The sequence below is a fragment of the Brienomyrus brachyistius genome, chromosome 1 (assembly GCF_023856365.1).
Source record: "Brienomyrus brachyistius isolate T26 chromosome 1, BBRACH_0.4, whole genome shotgun sequence".
NCBI classification, from domain to species: Eukaryota; Metazoa; Chordata; class Actinopteri; order Osteoglossiformes; family Mormyridae; genus Brienomyrus; species Brienomyrus brachyistius.
In genome coordinates this window covers 2541425-2568149 of record NC_064533.1, presented here as the reverse complement: position 1 = coordinate 2568149, position 26725 = coordinate 2541425, and the positions used below count along the sequence as shown (strand labels likewise).

General features: G+C 47.9%; 1 protein-coding gene across 1 annotated transcript in view; it reads left to right on the top strand.

Annotated features, from left to right (window-relative positions):
- Nucleotides 1-15787, top strand: part of LOC125709304 (cGMP-inhibited 3',5'-cyclic phosphodiesterase A-like) — a 70226-nt gene extending 54439 nt beyond the window's left edge. Inside the window, exons 4-16 of the mRNA XM_048977644.1 lie at nt 1091-1248; nt 2752-2876; nt 5199-5427; nt 7142-7215; nt 7303-7481; nt 9582-9719; nt 11284-11395; nt 11780-11890; nt 12230-12429; nt 12933-13136; nt 13715-13876; nt 14941-15205; nt 15337-15787. Of these exons, the coding sequence (XP_048833601.1) occupies nt 1091-1248; nt 2752-2876; nt 5199-5427; nt 7142-7215; nt 7303-7481; nt 9582-9719; nt 11284-11395; nt 11780-11890; nt 12230-12429; nt 12933-13136; nt 13715-13876; nt 14941-15205; nt 15337-15638 (2259 nt within the window). The 3' untranslated portion in view covers nt 15639-15787. The remainder of the gene's footprint in view (nt 1-1090; nt 1249-2751; nt 2877-5198; nt 5428-7141; nt 7216-7302; nt 7482-9581; nt 9720-11283; nt 11396-11779; nt 11891-12229; nt 12430-12932; nt 13137-13714; nt 13877-14940; nt 15206-15336) is intronic.
- Nucleotides 15788-26725: the final 10938 nt, after the last annotated feature.

The window sequence follows — 26725 nt, the reverse complement described above, 5'->3', positions numbered from 1 at the left end:
GGCAGAGGAGAGTTTGGTTAGCCAAAAATACTGGCTTTATTCCCGAGGGCCCTGAGGGATGTGGGAGATCCCATCGTTGTGTTGAGGTTTAATGTGCAGGACCACTGGAGGTACTGAACTGAGTAATGCAGAGGAGATCCCTGAGTCCCAGAAGGAGTGTGAGACTGAATTCCAGCCTGATAATGTTGCTCAGATGGGCAGGTCAGGACGCCTCCAGCTGCCATGAAGGGATGCATTTTGTACCTGAGATTTCCATTTGTTGAGACTTGCATGTTGGAACCTGGGAAATCACACACTGGGCTTGGGGGGGCTTTGAGAGGCAGGGAGAGCAGAGAGCAGGAAATGGCATCCAACCGAGAGGGAATCCTGAGCCACCCAGGGCCATGCATACTTGAGCGAGGTATCCAGGCGTGGCGGGAAATCGTGTCATTGAGGTGTAACGAGGGCTCAGTTGTGCTGTCCACGTCTGTGGTTACATTGAAATGAGGAGAGGGCCTGGCTCAGCGCAACGTGCCCCCGCCGGTAAGCTGAAACCTTTGACAACAGGACACACAGAACGTGACGTGATTAATATGAGCATGTTTGAAAGGGGTAAACACTCCCAGCCCAGGTTAACCTGCAAGCCAGTGAATCTCTGCCATTTGTTTTCCCTCAACGCTGCCATCTGTCCCCCCCTTGGGGTCCCCCCTCCCCAGCCAGGGTAGGGGCAGAGTCAATGGCAGATACATTGCTAACACAACAGCAGACCATCTTGCTATGATTGGATTCCAGTCTGTTTCTGATGCCCAATGAATGTGAGTTTTTATTGGACTGGGCGTATCTGTCAGGCTGCTGAACTTCTGCTGATTGGTCACTGTGGCCCTGACTACTGTCCTTACAGTTGACTCATGAAGGTTCAAGGGGAATGTCTGAAGTTCACACTTTTGCTTTATTTATAGCTACTGCTGCCATGTACGCGTCCTGTGTGTTCTTTGGTATGAAGTGTGCATGCCTTTTTGAATTGCTTGTGAAGGTACTTGTGGTGTGTGAAGGTGTGATGCAAAGTGCCGTGCACTGGGTGAGTAACAGCGGCTCATCTGGCCCACTGCAGCGCCTAAGACGTAGCCTTCCCTGTGGGCTGCTGAGGAGAGTGTCGTCCACGTGGACCACCACCACCTCAGCCACAGGCCTGCCTACCGTGGAGCCGGGCCCTGTGCGGAGAGACCGCAGTGCCAGCACCAAGGCTGTCCACGAGGCCGCGCCCTGCAGGTAATGCTTGCCTCCCTTTGCTTTACCCTGTCCCAGGTAAGGCATCCAGTCTAACAAACCTGTCAGGCATTGTTGCTTTTTCTTCCTTTATGTCACTGGCTGCCAGAGCAACAGCCCTGTCAGCTTCCCACTCGGGCAGAAATGTCACAGGGAAATTTATTGGGTGCCTGAAGAGAATGCCTGTGTACTACATGGATTTTCGTGGGTCTTCCCATTGACTCAGCGCCTGGCATCAGAGCTGTCTCAATTTAGTATGCAGGCATCAGTTGAACTAATGCTGAAGTAACTATTTGATTGAACAGCATCCAAACCTGTTAGAATCTTATATACCTGTATCATGTCCCCCCTCAGTCTCCTTTGCTTGAGACTGAACAGATTTAGCTCAAGTAACCTTTCCTGATGCACGTTCTGCTTGGCACACACCTGGAACCTGGCCCATTATGGGGGAATTCTGTATCTTGCTGCACTGGCATGTGAAAGGGTAGGGAACTGTGTTTCACTGTGCTGGCTTTGAGCACTAATCGTCACAGGGAACTGCTGATGGGGAATTCTGCCCATGTGACCAGCTGCTGGAGGAGCACTTCACATTTCGGTGGCTCGTTGAAGGCCAGTGCCTGCGAACGCTCATGGGATGGATCTGCTGATTGAGACTCGATTATCTGGGCCTTTTCCAGCTAAAGCTGGCTCACTAACCACTGAGCAGAACATTCCACTGGACGCCAGTAAGAAAGATCCACAGTCCTTGGTCATGTGTTAGGATGAAGATCTGCAGAGAGTAGAGCAGTTTTAAAAGAGAGGTAGAGATGGTTTAGGATGTGGCCTTAACATAGCTTTGCAATTTCAAATCCCAACACAGGCCTCTTAAACACATGACTGAAGCTACACTGCTCTACTGAACGCGGATCAGAATTTTTACTTTGGACAAAACCTCAGCTTAGCAGATTAATGTAAGTTTATTCCAGTTGGAAAGCCTCTTTAGTTCATGCTCCTCGAAAGCTGTTCAGTAATTATGATCTGCCAGCACAACTGTACAGTACTACCCTCGTGTCCACAGCTGATACGTTTCAAGACCTACCAGGTCCACAGCCCCATATATGACGTGATTTTATTTACCTATGGTAACTGATAAACTACACACAGTGAGACATTACTAACATAGAAAAACAGTAATAATAAAGTACATTGAACATTATTATGGAGTACTATACTCTCAAATGAAAGAGATTCTGACATTTCAACCTAATTCTCAAGAGATGATAAATCAATTAAAAATATGTATCAAGAGACACAGAAATGTAAATCATGCTTCTTAAACCCCTCAAAGGATAAGGAACAATGAAAAAACATATTGGTACACATTTTACTTTTTTTGGATTGCAGTGGATAAATGAAATTGTGGTTATTGAAACTGCTGATACAGGGGGACTACTGTATGTGGGTATCAGAGGTCTGTGTGTGGCTGATTACCCGCGTGTCCATTGACTATGTGTCTGTCTCTTCCAGTCAAGTCAGTGACCTGTGGAACAACTCAGCCATGCTGACCATGACCAAGGGCAGGACTGTGTCTGCCTCCTGCACTGCAGGGGGCGCCACAAACCACCTCACCTTCAAATGGCCAAACAGACCAGGTGACTGCAGCTGGAAGTGATGTCTGTTTCCGTGTTTGTGCTTATGTCATTATGTACTTGCATGATGTGCTGCTATATGTCAAAAGCCTGATATCCTGCCCACTGGTTTTTGTCATTTGTTTATCCATTCATTTTTTTACTTGACAGACATGGGTAGTATCCAACCAGGGAATCCTAAGACAGGGCATCTCAGTTCGGCCCTGGAGGGCCAGTCTGCAATTTGCAGATTTCCCCGCTGAAACACACCTTTAAAACCTGGTAACTATCTTGTGAGCTGAATAAGGTGTATTTGAACAGGGAAATCAATAACATGTATTGCAGACTGGCCCACCAGTACTGCAACTGAGGAACCCTGTCCTAGGAGATAGCATTTGCATGGGGTTTCTCGTGATGCTTTCATGTCCCATGGGGTTTCTCCTGGTGCTTCTACAGTGTCCCGTGTGATTTCTCCTGACGCTTCCACCATGTCCCGTGGGGTTTCTACTGATGCTTCTGCCACATCTTGTGGGGTTTCTCCTCATCCTTCCGGCATGTCCTGTGGTTTTTCCTGGCACTTTCTGCCACGTCCCATGGGGTTTCTCCTGCAGTCCACAGACACATTTAGACTAGTTGGCATCTCAAAATAGCCCAGAGTTTTTGTGAGAGTGTACGTGTAAGTGCCCTGTGATAGACTGGCATCCCATCCAGGGTGTACTCCTGCCTTGTGTCCTGTGCTAGTTAGGATAAGCTCTAGACCCAAAGTCACCACTCTGACCAGGATAAATGGTTGGAGGATAGGTGGGAGGCTAGACTGTTGATTTGTTCCCTAGCCAACACATTAGTGGGCAGTATACCATAGACCAGCTGCTTGACTTATACTACAGACATATATAACACTATGTACTGAAAGCAGAAAGGTCATAGTGTCCAGTTTGAAACACATTTCTTCACATTACAAGCCTCGTTTTTCAATTCCGATTTTTTGCTAAGATTGGATTTGCCTAACTTGACGGTTCGCATTCATAATTAAAAGTGACCTGTATCTATCTGTAATGTGAACACATCTGTCCTCTGAAACACCATGCATGTGCACATCGATACGTTTTGTCGCTCTTCTCTGGTGCTGGCTGATGACGACAGCGTTCATGCATATAGGCAAAACATCACATAAATTCTGATCTCATTCATGTCATTTGGCCAGGAAAACATGGTCTAGGATGACATAGGAAAGTGACTCAGATCTCATTTGAAAAGATTTCAATTGGATTTCTGTGTCCACATAGCCCTGAAACCACAAGGCTTTAAAGAAAAAAAATCAGTTTTGAGTCAGTTCAACCTGGTAATCTGAACATAGCCTTCCTCTTACTGTATCTCTGTGCCCCGCTGTAAGACAAGGCTGTGAGTGCTTGGGGCTGTGTGTAGTGAGAGACATGGGAAGTTCAGGGGCATGATGACCATCTGCCTTCCATCCCATTCTGTAACTGCAGGAATTTCCTGCCCTGAGAAGGCAGGTTATAGAACATTTCTGGTGAGGAATTTTAATCGGGCAGATCTACGGGCCAGCAAAGTGGTGCCAGTAAATGACCATTATGCTGGTTTTGATTTCGTCTGATTCTTTGTATGCTGCTGGTGCACATAGTAAAGCGAGGGACAGAGTAAGGGGACACTCATGTGGGAGCCTCAGACTGCTGGGTGGGTACAGATGTGCTTCTCTGCCAGTTAAGCTTTTTTAACTCTGACACGCTCCTACAATAATTATGTTACTATAAGAAGTCACCTGACATGTGCCTTTGGGATCAATTTGACCCCAGGGAAGGTGTGAGAGTTAAGCTTCTCCACACACTGTATTCACTTGAGACTTGTGGAGCAATACTTGGGCTGTAGACATTTGGGTGTCTCTTACTAACCATTACTTACTATGTCCTATCTGCCGTGGCTTGTAGACGCTTTTGAACTACCAGTACTGTATTTCTTGCTATCAAGACACATCTGAAAGTTGGTCCATCTGCAGAAAAGTTAAAGACCTCTGTTAGGAAGCAGTGTTAGTATCTATTTTATGGGACCAAATGTCCCCACAATGTAAAATATAAATTTTCAAGGTTAGGGCTGGGTAGGGGTTAAAGTTGTCATTGTTCGGTTTAGGGTTTTGTCCCTAGAAATGAATGTAGAGTCCCCACAACGACATGACTACAAATGTGTGTGTGTGTGTGTGTGTGTGTGTGTGTGTGTGTGTGTGTGTGTGTGTGTGTGTGTGTGCATGCACAAGTTTTTGGGTAACATATCTACGTTAAATTTCCCAGATCTCTCCCTCAGTATGGTGACGTGAGGCTGTTCTCCTGCTAGGTTGCCCGTCCTCCTTCACCTCGCCTCTGGTGTCCCCTTGCCAGTCTCCCCTCCAGGGCAGCCCTGCTACCACTCCCACCAGCAAAGTCTCCTCTGTGGACCTCGACGACTCAGTGTACTCGCTGGGTGACTATGTTCCCAGGCTGGACACCCACAGAGCCTTAATCCATACCCAGAGTGCCCCTGCCTGCTCAGACTCCTGGTCTGCCATGGGACTGCTCTGTAGCAGGTATCGTGAAATGCCTCTTTCTGATTCTCCACCCACAAGGAGGGGCTCCTTTCCATGACTTACAGTAGTAACTCTCAGCTGGTGGCCGTGACCCCCTGAGGGGCCTCAATGAGGATCGGGGGGGGGGGGGGGGGCACAATTTATTTGAGAATTGTACAAAAAATTACTATATTGCTAAAGGAGGGCTGAGCGATAACCTATGTAAAATTTTTCCGGTAGATCAAGATTTTTTCAAAACAAGATATAAGATGGCAAAATGTTTTTTTTGTTGATATAGAAACCAGTAGCATTCCTTCATGGATGCAAACAGCATAAAGCTTCGGTCGTGACATTAGGCACAATCACAGAATTCGCAGCTAAATTCTTAGCATTCATTAAAATTTACATTTACTGCATTTGACAGACAGCCTTAGCCAGAGTGACTTACATAAGTGCTTAGGAGCCTCATCAGTGAATACATTCTAATACTGGTTCAATAGATCCCGACTAAGACGCCTATCGCTCTATAAACCCTGCTGGCAAGTAATTATTTTTTTAATAATAATAAAGAGTATAATCTTGAAGGTGCTAATCCAAGTACTTCCAAAAGAGGTAGGTTTTTAGTCATCGTTTGAAGGTACTCAATTACTTGGATGTTCAGGCATCTAGGGGGAGTTCATTGCACTACATGGGCACCAAAACAGAGAAGAGTCTAGGGCTTTCAGAGAAGAGTCTAAGGCTTTCAGGGAAGAGTCTAGGGCTTTCAGAGAAGAGTCTAGGGCTTTCAGAGAAGAGTCTAGGGCTTTCAAAGAAGAGTCTAGGGCTTTCAGGGAAGAGTCTAGGGCTTTCAGAGAAGAGTCTAGGGCTTTCAGAGAAGAGTCTAGGACTTTCAGGGAAGAGTCTAGGGCTTTCAGGGAAGAGTCTAGGGCTTTCAGAGAAGAGTCTAGGGCTTTCAGGGAAGAGTCTAGGGCTTTCAGAGAAGAGTCTAGGGCTTTCAGAGAAGAGTCTAGGGCTTTCAGAGAAGAGTCTAGGGCTTTCAGGGAAGAGTCTAGGGCTTTCAGGGAAGAGTCTAGGGCTTTCAGAGAAGAGTGTAGATCAGGGATTGGCAACCTTTTTAAAGCAAAGAGCCATTTTTTCCTAAATATCTGAACCAAGATTTACAATGAGCCGCAATGGGTAGAGAAGGGGGTTTGAGATACGGTTATTAAAATGTGATATGGGCATATATGCAGAAAACCAATTTCGAGGGCCATCTCAGTTTTAAATCACTCGGTAAATGTTCACAACTAACCGGGCTATAATATGTAAATTGGAGGAAATATAATAATTTTTACGAAGACCTGGGAAAGCGTGGTGACGATTTACCACAAAAAGTACAGTATATGAAAGAATTAGGAATCCCAATAAATGTTGAAGCGTACATCCAATCTCAGGTTAATATTATTTTTTATTTAGATATTTCTTTAGGACTGCCTTATTCACATATAGCTAAAGAAATATCAAAATTAAAAATAATATTAGAGATATTAAGGAGAATTAATAGATTTTAATGAGGTGTTATCTGCATGCAAATGAGATCTTAGTAGGTTGTTCCAGATGATAGCGTGATGTTAGAGATGCAAAATAAGCATTCGCATCAGCTGTGAGTGTCTGGAGGGTAATACGGATCAAATAGTCCCATTTAAAGCCGTGAGCTGGCATTCTGACCTTTAGCTTCACTCTTTCATAACTGCAGCTGTGGAAGACCTTACAGTGCACTAAGCCATGTACAGGCCTCCATCGACAGAAGTGACAGGGGACACGGGACGGGTAAGCCATGGCCAGAATAATCAATTTCTGGTTCTAATGCTACGTGGAGGTTTCAGAATCACCATGAGGTGTGGTCTCTCTGCTCAGATCCAGCCATCACATCGTCAGACTACGACAGCACGCACGAGACCAACAACAGTGACAGTAGCGACTTTGCCCAGAACGAGGAGGATGGAGGCCATTCCAGAAAGTCAGATGGACCAAGAGAGGGCCACTCACCGTATCGACCAGAAAGCATCCTGTTGCACTCCTTACTACCTTCAGAGGTACCTCAGGAAATGCCGAATGCACTCCTAGCTAAAGTGCGAATTGGTCTACAGGAAATCTCTATGTGAAGAATTTATGGGCTCATTTATGGGATCATTGGCCTCAGCTGGAGTAGCGTGCTGTTTTTATGGCTGGCAATAGGTCAACATCTCAAGGACTGTGGCTTCAATTGCACTTCTGTCGGTAGGTTCCCATGAATTGGTGTTACCAAATTGCCCATAGTGTGTAGCTATGTGTGTGATCCCTGTCATGGACCGGCATCCCATCCAGGGTGCCCCATGCCCTGTGCCCTATGATGGACCGGCATCCAATCCAAGGTGTCCTGTACCCTGTGCGCTATGATGGACCGGCATCCCATCCAGGGTGTCCCGTGCCCTGTGATGGACCGGCATCCAATCCAGGGTGTCCTGTACCCTGTGCCCTATGATGGACCAGCATCCCATCCAGGGTGTCCCGTGCCCTGTGCCCTGTGATGGACCAGCATCCAATCCAAGGTGTCCTGTACCCTGTACCTTGTGATGGACCGGCATCCAATCCAGGGTGTCCTGTAGCCTGTGGCCTATGATGGACCGGCATCCCATACAGGGTGTCCTGTAGCCTGTGGCCTATGATGGACCGGCATCCAATCCAGGGTGTCCCGTACCCTGTGCCCTATGATGGACCGGCATCCCATACAGGGTGTCCTGTAGCCTGTGACCTATGATGGATCAGCATCCAATCCAGGGTGTCCTGTGCCCTGTGGCTTATGATGGACTGGCATCCAATCCAGGGTGTCCTGTACCTTGTGATGGACCGGCATCCCATCCAGAGTGTCCCGTGCCCTGTGCCCTATGATGGACCGGCATCCAATCCAGGGTGTCCCGTGCCCTGTGCCCTATGATGGATCGGCATCCAATCCAGGGTGTCCCGTGCCCTGTGGCTTATGATGGACCGGCATCCAATCCAGGGTGTCCTGTACCTTGTGATGGACCGGCATCCCATCCAGAGTGTCCCGTGCCCTGTGCCCTATGATGGACCGGCATCCAATCCAGGGTGTCCCGTGCCCTGTGCCCTATGATGGACCGGCATCCAATCCAGGGTGTCCCGTGCCCTGTGGCTTATGATGGACCGGCATCCAATCCAGGGTGTCCCGTGCCCTGTGCCCTATGATGGACCGGCATCTCATCCAGGGTGTCCCATGCCCTGTGCCCTGTGATGGACCGGCATCCAATCCAGGGTGTCCTGTACCCTGTGCCCTATGATGGATCAGCATCCAATCCAGGGTGTCCTGTGCCCTGTGGCTTATGATGGACCGGCATCCAATCCCGGGTGTCCTGTACCTTGTGATGGACCGGCATCCAATCCTGGGTGTCCTGTGCCCTGTGCCCTATGATGGACCGGCATCCAATCCAGGGTGTCCTGTACCCTGTACCTTGTGATGGACCGGCATCCAATCCAGGGTGTCCCGTACCCTGTGCCCTATGATGGACCGGCATCCCAGCCAGGGTGTCCCGTGCCCTGTGCCCTATGGTGAACCGGCATCCCATCCAGGGTGTCCTGTGCCCTGTACCTTGTGATGGACCGGCATCCAATCCAAGGTGTCCTGTACCCTGTACCTTGTGATGGACCGGCATCCAATCCAGGGTGTCCCGTACCCTGTGCCCTATGATGGACCGGCATCCCAGCCAGGGTGTCCCGTGCCCTGTGCCCTATGGTGGACCGGCATCCCATCCAGGGTGTCCCGTGCCCTGTGCCCTGTGATGGACCGGCATCCAATCCAGGGTGTCCTGTAACCTGTGCCCTATGACGGATCGGCATCCAATCCAGGGTGTCCTGTGCCCTGTGGCTTATGATGGACCGGCATCCAATCCAGGGTGTCCTGTGCCCTGTGGCTTATGATGGACCGGCATCCAATCCAGGGTGTCCTGTACCTTGTGATGGACCGGCATCCCATCCAGAGTGTCCCGTGCCCTGTGCCCTGTGATGGACTGGCATCCAATCCAGGGTGTCCCCCGCCGCGTGCCCCATGCTACCTGGGATAGGCACCAGGCTGACTGTAGCCCTCAATCACATTAAACGTAATGGCTGGTGTGCATAGCTCAGGAGTTCTCTCTCTGCAGGACAAGGCCATTCTGGCACAGGAGCCCCTGGTGATGAAGGAGCTGGACCCGCTCATGATTCAGCTAAACAACTGGAACTTTCCTATCTTCCATCTGGTGGAGAAGACCCACGGCAAGTGTGGCTGCATCCTCAGTCAGGTGGGAGCGGCGGGTGGCTGGTCACTTGGTGCTCAGACACGGCCTGAACACTTCAAGAGGACCTGCGAAGGAGTTACGCTCATCTACATGGTTCGATGTCTGTAGAAAATGGAACTACATGTTATTTTCCAACCTTCCCTGATAAACCATGAATAAAAACCTGGACTAAATCATCATTGTCAAACTTAAAGAACAAAATGAGCTGTAGGCAGGGCTGTAATACACGTATTATTATTGATGTCATAGTTTTGGTTCCATAACTGGTATTTTTATGAAAAGTGGTTGAATGTTGGGGCATGGTGGTGCAGTGGTTAGCACTGTTGCCTCATACCTCTGCGACCCGGGTTCAAGTCTCCGCCTGGGTTACATGTGTGTGGAGTTTGCATGTTCTCCCCATGTCGCCGTGGGGTTTCCTCCGGGTACTCCGGTTTCCCCCCACAGTCCAAAGACATGCTGAGGCTAATTGGAGTTGCTAAATTGCATGTGTGAGTGACTGGGGTGTGAGTGTGCCCTGCAATGGGCTGGCCCCTCATCTTGGGTTGTTCCCTGCCTCGTGCCCATTGCTTCCGGGATAGGCTCCGGACCCCCCCGCGACCCAGTAGGATAAGCAGGTTGGAAAATGGATAGATGGATGGTAGAATGTTTTTCAAACGTTTTTGCATGTCTTACCGGGTTAATTTAGGTTAGCATACACATGCTACATCAGGGTCTCTATGATTAGAACTGCCAGCCATCAGAGTCCTGCATATGAACTGTATCTGTTTACACAGTTGAGTATGTATCAAAGGCATTCAGGCTATAATACTGTATTTTATGGTGAAACAAAGCCCCCTTCCCACTATTTGCTCAGGGAGCATCCTTAACCCATAATTCCTGAGGGCAGAAAAGAGACCTTGGAAGACTTTTGGTGCTTTTCTACCAGCATACAGGAACTTATTCCCTTTGGGAACTGAGCCATTCCCAAACTGTACCCCACAGAGATAGCAACTTGCTTTTATTTTCCAGCTCAGTTCAATTTCCACTGCAGAAGGGTCAGCTCAGTGAAGGCACTGTCAGGTTTGGAAGAGCGATAGCGATGTATGACCAAAGAGACTGTTCACATGGTGAACCTCACGATTTTGTGTCCTAATTTCTGTTCCCACATTGCTGTGTTAAGACTAGCAGAATTAGCATTCACTTGCGTAAATTTGTATGCATCAATACATCGCAATGTATATACTACTAATAATGAATAATATATAGAATATGTAATTGTTTTCCTTCAGATTATCCGTGCATATTGATGTAGATTACTGGTAACTCCATGCATTTCAACCAAACACATGTTGGTGACACAACCAGCTCGTCTTGGTCACGCTTTTGATCCTGCTAGTCAGCAGAGCCATGTCAGCACGCGTACGGCTTGGGTATCGCTCACGTCATTTACAGTGGAAAACCTTTTCTTCGTGGTATGGCTTGGCTCTTGGTGGTAATGGGAAAGCACTATCTGTGGTCTGAACTAAGGTTATAGGTTGTAGTTAGAGAGTGCTACCACTACAGTGTTTGACCGATCGGTTTGTTTTAGGTCTCCTTCCGGCTCTTTGAGGACACAGGACTTTTCAACACCTTCAAGATCCCCCTGCAGGAATTCATGAACTACTTTCACGCACTGGAGAACGGTTACAGAGACATACCATGTGAGTGTGACCTCCTCACTGGTGTTAACACAATAGCTCACATTTCATCTAGGTTTCCTGGAAATGAATCATTGTTTAGTGCCAATGAAGATTTGAACTAAGTCACCTAGCTGAATTTTTCAATCCAAAGCAAGCTCTGTTCAAGGATGTAAATGCAGGGACTTTCTCTGGCACGTGAAGCAGAAGCTGTTACTTCCTGCATTTAATCTCAACCCTAGTCAATATGGAAACTCTAGGTGAACTGTGCTGTGACACGTCACTAGATGCAGTTGCTGGGGCCGATTAGCTGAAAAACATTTTACCTACAGCTGAGTTTGAGATGCTGTAAAATGCTGCCCTCTAGTGACAGCAATAGATTTTACAGCTGGGTATGCGATTCCACAGATCACAACAGAATCCATGCCACAGACGTGCTGCATGCAGTCTGGTACCTCACCACACAGGCAGTGCCTGGCCTGCCGAGTCTCGGTGACCATGGCTCGGCCAGCGACTCTGGTAAACATGTAATGTTTTAAACTTAACCAGCTTCACCACTGCTTTTATGTCCAATCAGTTGTGTGTTTTATGAGGCCTGTTTTCTCTCATTTTCTGTCTTAAATCATTCGCCTTCATTCCTGTAAGTCCTGTAGGTTTTACATGGCAGGTCAGTACTTAATTTTTGGTTTATGTTGATTGTACAGTGAAGGGACGCTCTTTATGTCCAAGTTCACAAGCCTGTTAAACAGAACTGAAATCGGTCAGTTAATGCCAAAGTTTTCCTGCCTGAGATGGTTACTGTCTATGGGGCTTTGCATCGCCGTAACCCAAATGTTCGTTCTCCCCTGTTGACCACAGACTCAGACAGTGGCATCACACACAGCCGTGCAGGCTTTGTGTTTTCCAAGACGTACACTGCGTCGGAGGACAGCTACGGCTGCCTGTCGGGCCTCATCCCAGCCCTGGAGCTCATGGCGCTGTACGTGGCAGCCGCCATGCACGACTACGACCACCCCGGGAGGACCAACGCCTTCTTGGTGGCCACTGGTGCTCCTCAGGTAACGCCGCAGTAGATTCAGCTGTCATGTCGGAGCAGACGGGCGTGCATGACGAAGGGAAATACTTAGATCATCTAGCAGAGCTTAACTCGGCACCCTCAGACTTCATTAGTGCTCTCTGGGATTTTACTAAGTACTTCCTCCTTGGGATTTTTGTATTATGTTGTAGATGTTGTTAAGGTTATTTAGGCTTTGTCTCCCCCTGAAGGCTATGTCAGGTATTGCTGAACATGGAGAACTGGTGACCAATAGCTGAGCTGCAACATATACAGAGGTGGTGTTTAATAGCCATAGGCTACAACGCTAAGGCCCTTTCTGAGATCGGAGTTGTAAATATTTAAGTATTGCATCTAAGTGTGCTACCAAGCCCCAAGTACTGCCATACTCACTCTGAATCCAAATCACATCTGGGTGATGAGTGTGTAAAATAAAAAAAATGTCGTTGGTAGGACTCCGGAAGTTTCTGGAAGTGCTTTTATTCCCCTCTGTGTCTCCCCCTACAGGCGGTGTTGTATAATGACCGCTCAGTGCTGGAGAACCACCATGCCGCCTCAGCCTGGAGCCTCTTCATGTCCCATCCAGAGTACAACTTCCTGGTCAACCTGGACCACGTGGAGTTCAAGCGCTTTCGCTTCCTGGTCATTGAAGCCATCCTTGCCACCGACCTGAAGAAGCACTTTGACTTCCTTGCCGAGTTCAACGCTAAGGTAATGTTGGTGACAACCACTGAGCGCTTTGCCTCTATTTCACAGGCCACTGACATCATTGAGTTATTTCTGGTTTAGTATGATGGAAACTGGACATCAACTGTCCATAATTATACTATTCAAATGCAAAGCTTCTTTTAACCAATAACATTGGCCGAGTCACCTGGTTCAACCCCCCGCCCCCCCCCAAACTGGGGCTGTGATTCCGACATCTGAGCTTCTACCCCACATCTGTAATTTCACTGTCAAGCCTGGAATTTTCTATTTTTCTGGAAGAGCTGAATCAAATTACTTAATGTGGAGCAACACCTTCGTAGTCAAAATGTGTCCGTCAACATTTTTTATCCTGTTCGTCTAGAATTAAAATTAATGTGGAATACAGAGAAATGCTTTAATTAAGATTGGAGTTGAATGTCAAAACGTCATTGGGCATAGCTGGCCGTAAAACAATTCAGATAAGACTCAGCTTCACACAGGGGTTTCCTGTGAGCACATGAGTGCCATGTCCCTGGTGTCTGCACAAGCACCAACTCAACGTGCATCCTGCTGAAGTCATGAGTCCATATCTCCTGTGACAGGTGGGCGATGATGTGAGCTCGGGCATTGACTGGTCCAATGAGAACGACCGGCTGCTGGTCTGCCAGATGTGCATCAAGCTGGCCGACATCAATGGGCCACTCAAGAGCAAGGAGCTGCACCTACAGTGGACCCAGGGCATTGTCAATGAGTTCTACGAGCAGGTGATCCTCTTTTCCGGAGACACACGCCACATTCTTACCACTAATCCTCCCGTGATAATAATGCACCCGCTTTGCTGTGTTCTCCAAATTGACAGAAGATATTTTGCTGCTCTTGGGATCATGCAGCCGTGTTCTTGGTTATAAATTGGGACATAGAAGAGCCTGCAGGCTACCATGGGCCATAGTGCTGCCCAGGTCTGCTGTGTGGCCAGGCAATCCTGGGTGTGAATGGCATAATGTGCAGGCAGCAGGTTAAGGTGAAGGTGGGCAGAGAGGTCTTAGGAAACCCGATGGATAGTTCCAAGAGATTGGTGTGTGAAGGGCGGTCATAGGGCGGCTGGATGGCCTTTTATCTTATATAAGGAACGAAGGCAGTCCCTTTAAACTGGGGTCCCAGAAGGTGCCCCCCACCTTCTCCCCGTGATATACCTCGTATGGCCCGGTGACAATGCTGCCCTGGTGCTCATTTCCATGGTAATTTAACGAGTCAGTGAAGGGTCACCTTACACATTCAGTCCTACCGTCAAACACCAGTTTGCACATGTGCATGTTGTACATATATTCTGTTCAGATTGCCGATCCTTATCCTTTTCTGTAACTTTTAATCTTTCTGCAGTATAACGTTCTACTCTTTAATATAATTAGACTGATTTATTTGGGGGGCGGCATGGTGGTGCAGTGGTTAGCACTGTCGCCTCACACCTCTGGGACCCGGGTTCGAGTCTCCGCCTGGGTCACATGTGTGCGGAGTTTGCATGTTCTCCCCATGTCGTCGTGGGGTTTCCTCTGGGTACTCCGGTTTCCCCCCACAGTCCAAAGACATGCTGAGGCTAATTGGAGTTGCTGAATTGCCCATAGGTGTGCATGTGTGAGTGAATGGTGTGTGAGTGTGCCCTGCGATGGGCTGGCCCCCCATCCTGGGTTGTTCCCTGCCTCGTGCCCATTGATTCCGGGATAGGCTCCGGACCCCCCGCGACCCAATAGGATAAGTGGTTTGGAAAATGAATGGTTGGATGGATGATTTATTTGGATACTGTGTGCTGAGAGGTGTGTTGTCTGCACAGGGGGACGAGGAGACCAGCCTGGGCCTTCCCATCAGCCCCTTCATGGACCGCTCCGCGCCCCAACTGGCCAAGCTGCAGGAGTCCTTCATCACCCACATCGTGGGACCCCTGTGTCACTCATATGACTCGGCCGCCCTCCTGCCTGGCCACTGGGTGGAGCCGGCCGAGGGGGAAGAGGAGCAGGAGGAAGGGGACAGAGACCCGGAGGGAAGCTGGGAGGATGAACTGCCTGAGGAGGACACCTCCAGCGGCTCAGAAGCATCCCGTAAGAGGCTCTTTCTCCTGGCCTTTTGGTAGTACTGCTAATCACCTTGTTTTTAGCCCGACTGAATCAGCTCAGTGATGAGTGACGTTTCTCATTAAAGTGAAACAGTGATTCAATTTTTTTTTCTTCAGAAAAGCGAATCCCAAAGAAACAAGAAAAGAAGCGACGGAAAGTCTTCTGTCAAATCTCTCAGCACCTCTTGGAGAACCACGAGATGTGGAAGAAGGTGATCACGGAGGAGGAAGCCCAGCGGCAGGCGTCAGTGGAGGGGTCGGTGCACCATGGCAGCTCCACGGGGCCAATCCTGGCCATCCACAAGGAGGAGGGCAGGGTGGAGCCATCCAGAGGCCAGGAGGAGGTGGAAGGAACTGGGGAGGAGACTCCAGAGCCATCATGCGAGACTGTAGAAGCACAGGAGGATGACCCAGAGTGAGGACACCTTCTGAAGAAGGGCGTGAGGAAGAGCAGGAGCCCAAACATTGGTGTTTTTCTTATTTTTAATGAAAAAAGACTTTGATATTATATTGCCAGCACATCACCTAGACACAACACTGTAGAAACTACGGGGAACATGTGCCTGAAGAAAAGTGGGTGGGGGGGGTGGGGTCTTTATTGGGGGGTGTCTGGGATTCTAACGTTCTACACACGAATCTTTAAGGTCAGGTTCAGGTTCAGAGAACTCCATTCGAAGAACCTTCCTTGTGGCAATACAGGATCACACTGCCTTTTGGAGTGGAAAAGAATCAGCTCTGGGTGGTACTACCTGGTGCATTTTCTAGGAGAAATGGTGGAAGACAGTACCATTCCATGGTCAGGCCTTCCTGAGGTTATCCACAGCTCTCTGGATTGGTCAACCGACCGCCGAGAGAGTGGAGGGGCAAGGGGGGGAAGTACTACTGGTTTGAAAAGCTTTATCTGAATCTATGGAAACTCACGCAGTTCACTGTTGCTTGGACCGTTTCCCTCATTCGTTCTCATCCTTGCACTTCCACATGTCATTTCCTGTATTTCTTTCTGCCCTTAATGCTTCAGCTTATTGTTAAATTTATTTCACCATATTTTCCTTCTTATGATAAAAGGTAGATTGTTCTTCTGAGATATTTCTCATTTTCCATCTCACAAACGCTTTTTTGATGTTTTCTTTCCAAAAATTCCAAGTTTTATCAAAGCTTTGTTGACTGTAAGCCTAGACATCCCTTCTCCAAATTCAGACCGCAACATGTCAAGCTTCATTCCCAGTGACTATCCCATTTTATTTTTCACTATGAAACCAGGCTACTGGTTGATCATTTTCTATCCAAGCGTGTCTGTTTGAGCAGGGTGTTGGAGAAGTGCCCTCGAAACAGATTCAAAGGAGAAATCCCCCAATGATGACTTAAAAGCTAGATGGTAATTCTGCCCTCATTTTCTCCTGGGAATCACACGGCGTGATCCACCACCAACGTTGGAAATGTAGGTTCAGTGAATCTTCTCACCATGGAGCCAAAGTAGTAATTATACATAGCGACGTTCTCATAGCCAGAAATAACCTGTCACAATGACACTCCAAACAGAAGGAACCTTCCCTTCCGTCTTCTAATATTATAATCCTTTTTTTTTTTCAAATGAATGGAATTTGCCAAGACCTACTGACAGTGTGGTTTATAAGTAACCTTCTCCAAGTAGAGCGTATTCCTCCTTCATCAGCTCACAAAGCCATATGATCATCTTCAGCGTAAAGAAGGCACAGCATGGCAGGGAGGCGTGGGGGGCGGGGCAGGACTGGCGAGGACGTTGGAAGCTCCACTGATGAGTGATGAGGTCTTTCCAGCAAAGCAGCTGCTCTCTGTAGCTCTGGCATCATGTCCCTCACACTGTTGTAATCGCGCTGCATTTCATTCAGGAGGAAAGGCACCTTCTAAGTGTCTAAGTCTTACTCTTAAATGTAACAATGAATTGTTCATGTGCCAAAACATTTGTAACCTACCATTTCTCTTGAAAGCAATACTGTGTTTCCCTTCATGTGTTGTACTCTCAGGGTTTTGGGCATAAATGGAAAGCCGTCATCTATTATGAATAAGTTTTACTTTTCCAGGAGTACAGCAGTCCACTTGGGGGGTACCAAAAATGTGCAGCTGATTATGCTTAAGCTTAATAACCATGGGTAGTCTTTAGCAGCTGATCTGAGTTTCAGCGTTTTAGCTGAGATGTTGAACGCAATAGGAGCCATTTTTGGGGTCTTGTGATTGATTGGAAGGTTGATGAATGTACCTGTAGCAGGGCTGGGCCTATGTCTTAGTAGCACCATTATTAATATTTGAACATATTCCAGATGAGTGCTGTCTTCAGAGATTGTGTAGCTGAAATATACTAGACTCTGGATATGTTGCCATTGGGTTGCAAGTGTCAAACATAAATTCTAACATGTCGCCTGAAAGTTACCCACCTGTGGACAATAGATTTTCATATAACCATCTACAAGGCTTGCATATATCATTGGATGTCTGGATTCAACTTCACTATACTCAATCTGGCCGTTCTTGTCTAAAGCTCACTCCCAATATGGCTCTTTTCAGCAGCTGTCCAGAGGAGCTAAGATATTCCTTCAATACCTGTTATCCAGAAGTCCATTTCCAGTTGAAGTCCGGTGTCCATTTCCAGTTGAAGCCCAGTGTCCATTTCCAGTTGAAGTCCAATGTCCATTTCCAGTTGAAGTCCAGTGTCCATTTCCAGTTGAAGCCCAATGTCCATTTCCAGTTGAAGTCCAGTGTCCATTTCCAGTTGAAGCCCAATGTCCATTTCCAGTTGAAGTCCAGTGTCCATTTCCAGTTGAAGCCCAATGTCCATTTCCAGTTGGCCACTTTGGATGTCTCCATCAAGGGAGGCGGTGTCCTTCCCTTTCTCCTGTATCCCACAGCCTCCATGTAGCTTTTCTTTAGAGTATTTCAGTAGATCTTACTGAAGTTGGCTTAAATAGGGCATGAAGAGCAGGTGTAGGTGCGTTTGATAGTGACAGGATGCAGCTCGGCAAGGTCACCACCCCCACTCGCAAGTGCGTGGGGGGTGGGTATTGCCAGGCACTGTGGGGACACTTTGTCTCCACATGACCGTTCGCTTCATTTTGATGTTCTAAGGGTGGGGATTAGTTAGGGAAGAATATTACTCATCAGTCAGCCAGATAAGAGTGCAGTGCAGTCTAGTGCGTAGAGCAGCGCATAGGGCAGCACGTAGCGCAGCGTGTAGAGCAGCGTGTAGAGCCGGCCTCGTCCTCCGTCCGTGTGTTTCTCCAAGTAATTTGTGTTCTGAGGCCTCATGTGTTATAGCTTGATCTATTCAGCTTTGGTAGTATCTCAGTCCAGAAGCCATTCAGTTCCTTCCAGCAGTCTGGCTAGCGGTGGATGGCTTTGATGAAGGAGGTTATGATATATTTCCAATTCGTCTAGCGTACTACCCCTTCAGTCCTCCATGAAGGCTGCTTTGAAACATCCAGTCTGTTTTCTCTATAGCTGTTTTTAAAAAATTGTTGATACATTTCTCGTGGCCATATTATGCATATATAAGTCCATGCCGTTTCTGCCTGATCTCTTACAGGGCCAGAGTTCCTTAGATACACAGCGCTTTCATTCCCTTTGATTTCTTTCACCCACAGCTCCCCTGTGCTGCATGCTCTCATTTGGGAAATCCTGAAGGACCTCAAAGGGGTTTCTCTTTGGTGTGTGCTGGCTTGATCCTCTTCAGCGTTAATTAGATTCCACAGATTGACAATGAGGAATGGCGCCCCCTATCTGGAGCCCCCTGCCAGCCCTATACATTAAAAGCAAAGAAAGCTAATGAACTGGTATTAACCTGCAACCCAAACACTGGAGATCTGGCTTTAATACGGCTTTATCACTGCTGTGTTATGTTATGAGTCCAGGTGTTTGTTGTCATGACAACTTGTATTGTCATCCAGAGTGCCTAAGAATAGGAATCTGATCATGAGAAAACATCCCCTTTTTACATCAGTTTCTCCCAACATATATTCAAAAATAACTACATTTGTTGATATCATTAAATCTCTCACACTATTATATCTTTGTTCGATTATGGAATATAGTGTTAAAATGTTATTATGATTTATTCTGTTTAGAACGGAGATTTGGATAAAAATTCAAACTCATATCTAAGTTAAAAACCCATTTTGTGTAGACATAAGACAGTCTTCTGAAGCCTTTGCTTGTCAGCGACATGGGGTAGACGCTTCCCCTGTGCGATTCCCCGTGAGATTATGCAGCACCTGTGCACCGTCCTGACATCCACACAGTGGACTCTCAGCTTCAGCTAGTCCCGCGTCCCCCTCCTTGTATGAGAGCCTCTCTTCCAGCGCGAATGTGCACCGCCGACTCCCACACCTCATGTGAGCTGGACGCTAAGGGTAGTGGTCACATCTTAGCAGCATGTAAATTGTGCACGGTGCTGTTTCTTCATTCTTCATACATTCCTTTCCTAGTGTTAGGTCCTGGACTGTCTGTGGAACAGGACTTGTGTGACTGCTGTTGACAAGGACACTCATTCATTAGTTAAAGGGTGATTCTAGTCATTTGGGCTCCATTTCACATGGACGTTGTCATGGTCATTGACAATTGTTTGGTCAAAGCCGTACCTGGTATGGTCTTTTGAAATCTCATGTGGAGGTTTGCCACTTAACACAGAGGAATTGGAGTTGCCATGGTTTCACACTCATCTTTAATTATTCATATATTCTATGAATGCCTGACCCTCACACACATTCTACCAATACCTTTAATCAGTGGGACCAATCCCATGGTTTTATTTCGTAATACCTACCAAGCATCATTTGTGTCATAGTGCTGAGCTGGTCCACACAATAGAGGCAATGTGGCCACAGACGAGAGATTATGAACCTCTCTGAACTTCTCATATGATCTGTCTCCATATAAAGGTCCGATGTGCCAGGCAAGTCACAGCCATCTCTGTTCAGCTCTCGTATATCTCTTCTGTTTTGATTTTTATCTGAGTTCCATAGTCATTGCGCATATTATTGACTAGAAGAACCAAACAAGTGTGACAGCTGTGTAAATGGGCCTTGTATTTTTATATAGTTGGCACTTCACAGACTGAATAATCATTTTCTTCTCACTAGTATATTGCACTTAAGACATGTAGCAATACATAAAAGGAGAAAAGTAATTCACTAGTATTTGTTAAGTGAAATATTCAGTTTATTGCTGGTTTATGTTCTATTTTGTACAAAATATATGCTGTACAGATAAAAAACGTAAAATGATAACAAAAAGTGTTTTAGATAAACATTATTTATTTTTACCGTTTTTGTAATTTAGACACTATACTGTAACTCCTTTATTACCAGAATTACTGGAAGTGCCTCTTGGTATATTTGGTATAAATATGTATTGAGGTTATTAGAACTTATTTGTCACAAACTGAACAGTGTGGATGTTGTGATGTGAATACAGATGAATAACATGAAATTAATTCTGTGGTACTCGGAAGTCTGTGTGTTCATTGATGCATGAGCGTGGACAAAGCCTTCTCCTGCCTCCTTTCTGCATCACTGCAGGCCGATTCGATTCGCTAAATGCCATTTTTAGCCAACTAGGTTGGGGGTGGGTGGTAGTGATGAGTCCTGGCCTCAGGATCTGGAAGTGTTCAGAGTGTTCCAGCCTGATTACCGCCAAGTGGCGTCGAGTCAGCAAGATAATTTCCTGGGGGACCAAACTTCCCCAGATAGGTGTGGCTGTGTTGTGTTTGCACCAAGAACGTCTGATTACACTGTAGCCGGTGAAGTGAAGCTTCACAGGTTGGTGCGACAGCTGTGGAAGTTCAGACAGTCCTCACACCAGGAGGAGTGACAGGCAAGTAGTGAGAAATACCACAGATGGAGTGTGTGGCTTTAGCAGCACAAGAACGATGTTCCATTATACAGAATAACATTCAAGTGATCCTACACAGCAGCATATTCATGCGGTACAGAAGCACACTCACGTGTTTCATTACACAAAAGCAAATTAACACGATTCATTACACGGAAGCACTTTCATGTTAAACACATTCACATAATCCATTATACAAACAAATTCATGTGATCTGTTACACAGAAGCACGTTCATGTGATCCATTACACAGAAGTACATTCATGTAATCCATTACCCCGACACACATTCATATAATACATTATACAGTTGTAGATTTATGTTATCCATTACACAGAAGCACATTCACATGATCCATAATACAGAGGAACATTAACATCATCCGTTAAACAAAAGCACATTATACAAAATGCACCTTTGTGTCACTCCTGTCAACCGACAGGTCAGTTCATTTATTTTGAAGATAATACCCATTAGAGAGGTACGGTAAGGATCATGCACTGATTACAGCATGCGGCTGACCCACCACATCACAAACCACCTCAGGGATGAGAACCCAAGCACAGCTATGCGGCAGGTGACTCCTCAGCACCACACAGGTCTTAATGAACCAGTGTGAGATTTTTCCAGTGGCAGGAGTGCCAATCCTGCCACCAACCCCCAAGATATTCCCTGTAAGTTGGAGGACCTCCTTATAGGGCTGGATATAGATTAACAGAGTGACAAGTGAATTATAGTCAGTTTTCAGATTATATAAAACACAGGAACACCTACCCCACCACAGCCCAGAATGGCAGCTGAGAGACAAAGGTCGCAGAGTCACTTTTGTTGACATGCCACTTCTAACAGTGTGGTTAACATCCAAGGTCATCAGCACTTCTGATAAAGCACGACAATTGCTTCATACGGCAACAGCACAGCAGATATCAGCCCTAGTGATATGTGACCCCCTGGGGAACTTAGCTTCATGTCAAATTCACTCTGCTATCATGCTATTATTTATATTTGTGTTTCTTATCTTTATATTTTACTCTACCTTTTTTTATGTGCCTCCATAGTTCAGTCCTCACTGCCAGGCCAACACACATATAGGGGAGGCCATACCAACAGTCCGACCCCCCCGGGACGTACCAATGAAGTACGGGGGTGACATGAAGACTAAAATGAACTGTTCTCATCATTTACTGTTCCCTTTACATAGAAAAGCTCCAGCCTTGTGACCCACTGTCCCTTAGGAGTGTCCCCCTCCATAAACGGAAGCCTGTTTCTGTAACTGGGTATTTTAGGCTAAGCAGTGTTACAGTGAGACCAATCCTGGCACTCGAACCAGAAACCTCCTGTCCATTGTAAGCCTCATTAGCTTCCTGGCCCATTCACACCATTAGCATTAGTATATTCTGCTAAAAGATCCATCCATCCATTTTCCAAACCGCTTATCCTGCTGGGTCGCGGGGGGTCCGGAGCATATCCCGGAAGCAATGGGCACGAGGCAGGGAACAACCCAGGATGGGGGGCCAGCCCATCGCAGGGCACACTCACACACTATTCACTCACACATGCACACCTACGGGCAATTTAGCAAGTCCAATTAGCCTCAGCATGTTTTTGGATTGTGGGGGGAAACCGGAGTACCTGGAGGAAACCCCACGACGACATGGGGAGAACATGCAAGCTCCACACACATGTAACCCAGGCAGAGACTTGAACCCCAGAGGTGTGAGGCAACAGTGCTAACCACTGCACCACCATGCCACCCCTCTGCTAAAAGATCTTGCTCTTAATTTACTTTTACAATAGTTATCCAGTTCCTTGTTGCATGCTGGTTCCATTAAATAGTAGCAGAATGTGCTTTTCCTGGGGTTCACGCTCTACCTGGGATACCTTTCAGTCATCTTTCAGTAGCTGGTGGAGGGACACTGCCAGTTCTCCACACTCACAGCAGTGGGTGGCAACTGACACTGACCTCACTGGTACAAAGTGTCGTGACTGTGACAGGGCTCAGTGTGAGTGGTGCAGATGTCCACAGGGCTCAGTGTGAGTGGTGCAGATGTCCACAGGGCTCAGTGTCAGTGGTGCAGATGTCCACAGGGCTCAGTGTGAGTGGTGCAGATGTCCACAGGGCTCAGTGTCAGTGGTGCAGATGTCCACAGGGCTCATTGTGAGTGGTGTAGATGTCCACAGGGCTCAGTGTGAGTGGTGCAGATGTCCACAGAGCTCATTGTGAGTGATGCAGATGTCGACTGTGTTCAGTGTGAGTGGTGCAGATGTCGACTGTGTTCAGTGTCAGTGGTGCAGATGTCCACAGGGCTCAGTCTGAGTGGTGCAGATGTCCACAGGTCTCAGTCTGAGTGGTGCAGATGTCGACTGTGTTCAGTGTGAGTGGTGCAGATGTCGACTGTGTTCAGTGTGAGTGGTGCAGATGTCCACAGGGTTCAGTCTGATTGGTGCACATGTCCACAGAGCTCAGTGTGAGTGGTGCAGATGTCGACTGTGTTCAGTGTGAGTGGTGCAGATGTCCACAGGGCTCAGTGTGAGTGGTGCAGTTGTCCACAGGGCTCAGTGTGAGTGGTGCAGATGTCGACTGTGTTCAGTCTGAGTGGTGCAGATGTCCACAGGGTTCAGTGTGAGTGGTGCAGATGTCGACTGTGTTCAGTGTGAGTGGTGCAGATGTCCACAGGGTTCAGTCTGATTGGTGCACATGTCCACAGAGCTCAGTGTGAGTGGTGCAGATGTCGACTGTGTTCAGTGTGAGTGGTGCAGATGTCCACAGGGCTCAGTGTGAGTGGTGCAGTTGTCCACAGGGCTCAGTGTGAGTGGTGCAGATGACCACAGGGCTCAGTGTGAGTGGTGCTGATGTGCACAGGGCTCAGTGTGAGTGGTGCAGATGTCGACTGTGTTCAGTCTGAGTGATGCAGATGTCCACAGGGCTCAGTGTGAGTGATGCAGATGTCGACTGTGTTCAGTCTGAGTGATGCAGATGTCCACAGGGCTCAGTGTGAGTGATGCAGATGTCGACTGTGTTCAGTCTGAGTGGTGCAGATGTCCACATGGCTCATTGTGAGTGATGCAGATGTCGACTGTGTTCAGTCTGAGTGATGCAGATGTCCACAGGGCTCAGTGTGAGTGATGCAGATGTCGACTGTGTTCAGTCTGAGTGGTGCAGATGTCCACAGGGCTCATTGTGAGTGATGCAGATGTCGACTGTGTTCAGTGTGAGTGGTGCAGATGTCGATTGTGTTCAGTGTGAGTGGTGCAGATGTCGACTGTGTTCAGTGTGAGTGGTGCAGATGTCCACAGGGTTCAGTCTGATTGGTGCACATGTCCACAGGGCTCAGTGTGAGTGGTGCAGATGTCGACTGTGTTCAGTGTGAGTGGTGCAGATGTCGACTGTGTTCAGTGTGAGTGGTGCAGATGTCCACAGGGTTCAGTCTGATTGGTGCACATGTCCACAGGGCTCAGTGTGAGTGGTGCAGATGTCGACTGTGTTGAGTGTGAGTGATGCAGATGTCGACTGTGTTCAGTGTGAGTGGTGCAGATGTCGACTGTGTTCAGTGTGAGTGGTGCAGATGTCCACAGGGTTCAGTCTGATTTGTGCACATGTCCACAGGGCTCAGTGTGAGTGGTGCAGATGTCGACTGTGTTCAGTGTGAGTGGTGCAGATGTCCACAGGGCTCAGTGTGAGTGGTGCAGATGTCCACAGGGCTCAGTGTGAGTGGTGTAGATGTCGACTGTGTTCAGTGTGAGTGGTGCAGATGTCGACTGTGTTCAGTGTGAGTGGTGCAGATGTCGACTGTGTTCAGTGTGAGTGGTGCAGATGTCCACAGGGCTCAGTGTGAGTGGTGCAGATGTCCACACGGCTCAGTGTGAGTGGTGCAGATGTCCACAGGGCTCAGTGTCAGTGGTGCAGATGTCCACAGCGCTCAGTGTGAGTGATGCAGATGTCGACTGTGTTCAGTGTGAGTGGTGCAGATGTCGACTGTGTTCAGTGTGAGTGGTGCAGATGTCCACAGGGTTCAGTCTGATTGGTGCACATGTCGACTGTGTTCAGTGTGAGTGGTGCAGATGTCCACACGGCTCAGTGTGAGTGGTGCAGATGTCCACAGGGCTCAATGTCAGTGGTGCAGATGTCCACAGCGCTCAGTGTGAGTGATGCAGATGTCGACTGTGTTCAGTGTGAGTGGTGCAGATGCCGACTGTGTTCAGTGTGAGTGTGCAGATGTCCACAGGGTTCAGTCTGATTGGTGCACATGTCCACAGGGCTCAGTCTGAGTGGTGCAGATGTCGACTGTGTTCAGTGTGAGTGGTGCAGATGTCCACAGGGTTCAGTGTGAGTGGTGCAGATGTTGACTGTGTTCAGTCTGAGTGGTGCAGATGTCCACAGGGCTCAGTCTGAGTGGTGCAGATGTCCATGGCAGCAAGCAAAAATGCAAGAGAGGCAAAGAGGCATGGGGAGATGTACAAGGAGAGAGACAGAGAGTTTATGTGGATGAGGGCAGCAGCAGATTGTCCATTATGAACAGTTGTTGAGAAATCTTATTGCTTGTGGAATAAGGCTTCTCCTTAAGCTTTATTCAAGGTGATTTAACCTGCACTTGTCCAGAGTGGGATTTTCTGTGATGAAAGCAAAGACCACAGTATTGACTAAGAAGAGATTTTGACAAACTTCCAACAGAAAACTTGTGTATTTTGCATACACGGTGTGCTCAGGGGCATCGGCACTTTACAGGGGCCCCACCCAGGGGTGCAGTAGGGGCACAGATACCCCGGCAGATTCAGGGGCCCCAGCAATTTACAGGGGCCCTACCCAGGGGTGCAGTAGGGGCACAGATACCCCGGCAGATTCAGGGGCATCGGCACTTTACAGGGGCCCCACCCAGGGGTGCAGTAGGGGCACGGATACCCCGGCAGATTCATGGGCCCCAGCAATTTACAGGGGTCCTAGCCAGGGGCGCAGTAGGGGCACGGATACCCCGGCAGATTCAGGGGCCCCAGCAATTTACAGGGGCCCTTGCCAGGGGTGCAGTAGGGGCATGGATACCCCGGCAGATTCAGGGGGCCCAGCACTTTACAGGGGCCCTACCCAGGGGCGCAGTAGGGGCATGGATACCCCGGCAGATTCAGGGGCCCCAGCAATTTACAGGGGCCCTAGCCAGGGGTGCAGTAGGGGCACGGATACCCCAGCAGATTTGGGGGGTCCAGCACTTTACAGGGGCCCTACACAGGGGCGCAGTAGGGGCACGGATACCCCGGCAGATTCAGGGGGCCCAGGACTTTACAGGGGCCTTTCCCAGGGGTGCACAGGACCCAGAATCTCATTCCCCAGGAAGTGGTGTTTCTGTGTCCCATGCTAATCAGGTGGTCTCCCTCAGTCCACAGATATGCTGCTGGGTGAATTGGCGTCTGAGCAGTTTGTACTGTTTAGCTGTCCCATTTACTTGTATTGTTTTTCATGTTACTATGTAATAACATTGTTTTCATAGGGCTCAGAGAAGACACACTGACTGTAAGTTTTATTTTCCACATTTGTTATTGTTGGGACAAAACAATTATAATCCTGACATTCAACCTTGATAATCATATTTAGGATAACTCGATTGCAAATATGCATCATAATAAATAAAATTTCATAGTGTGACCAAGAAATACT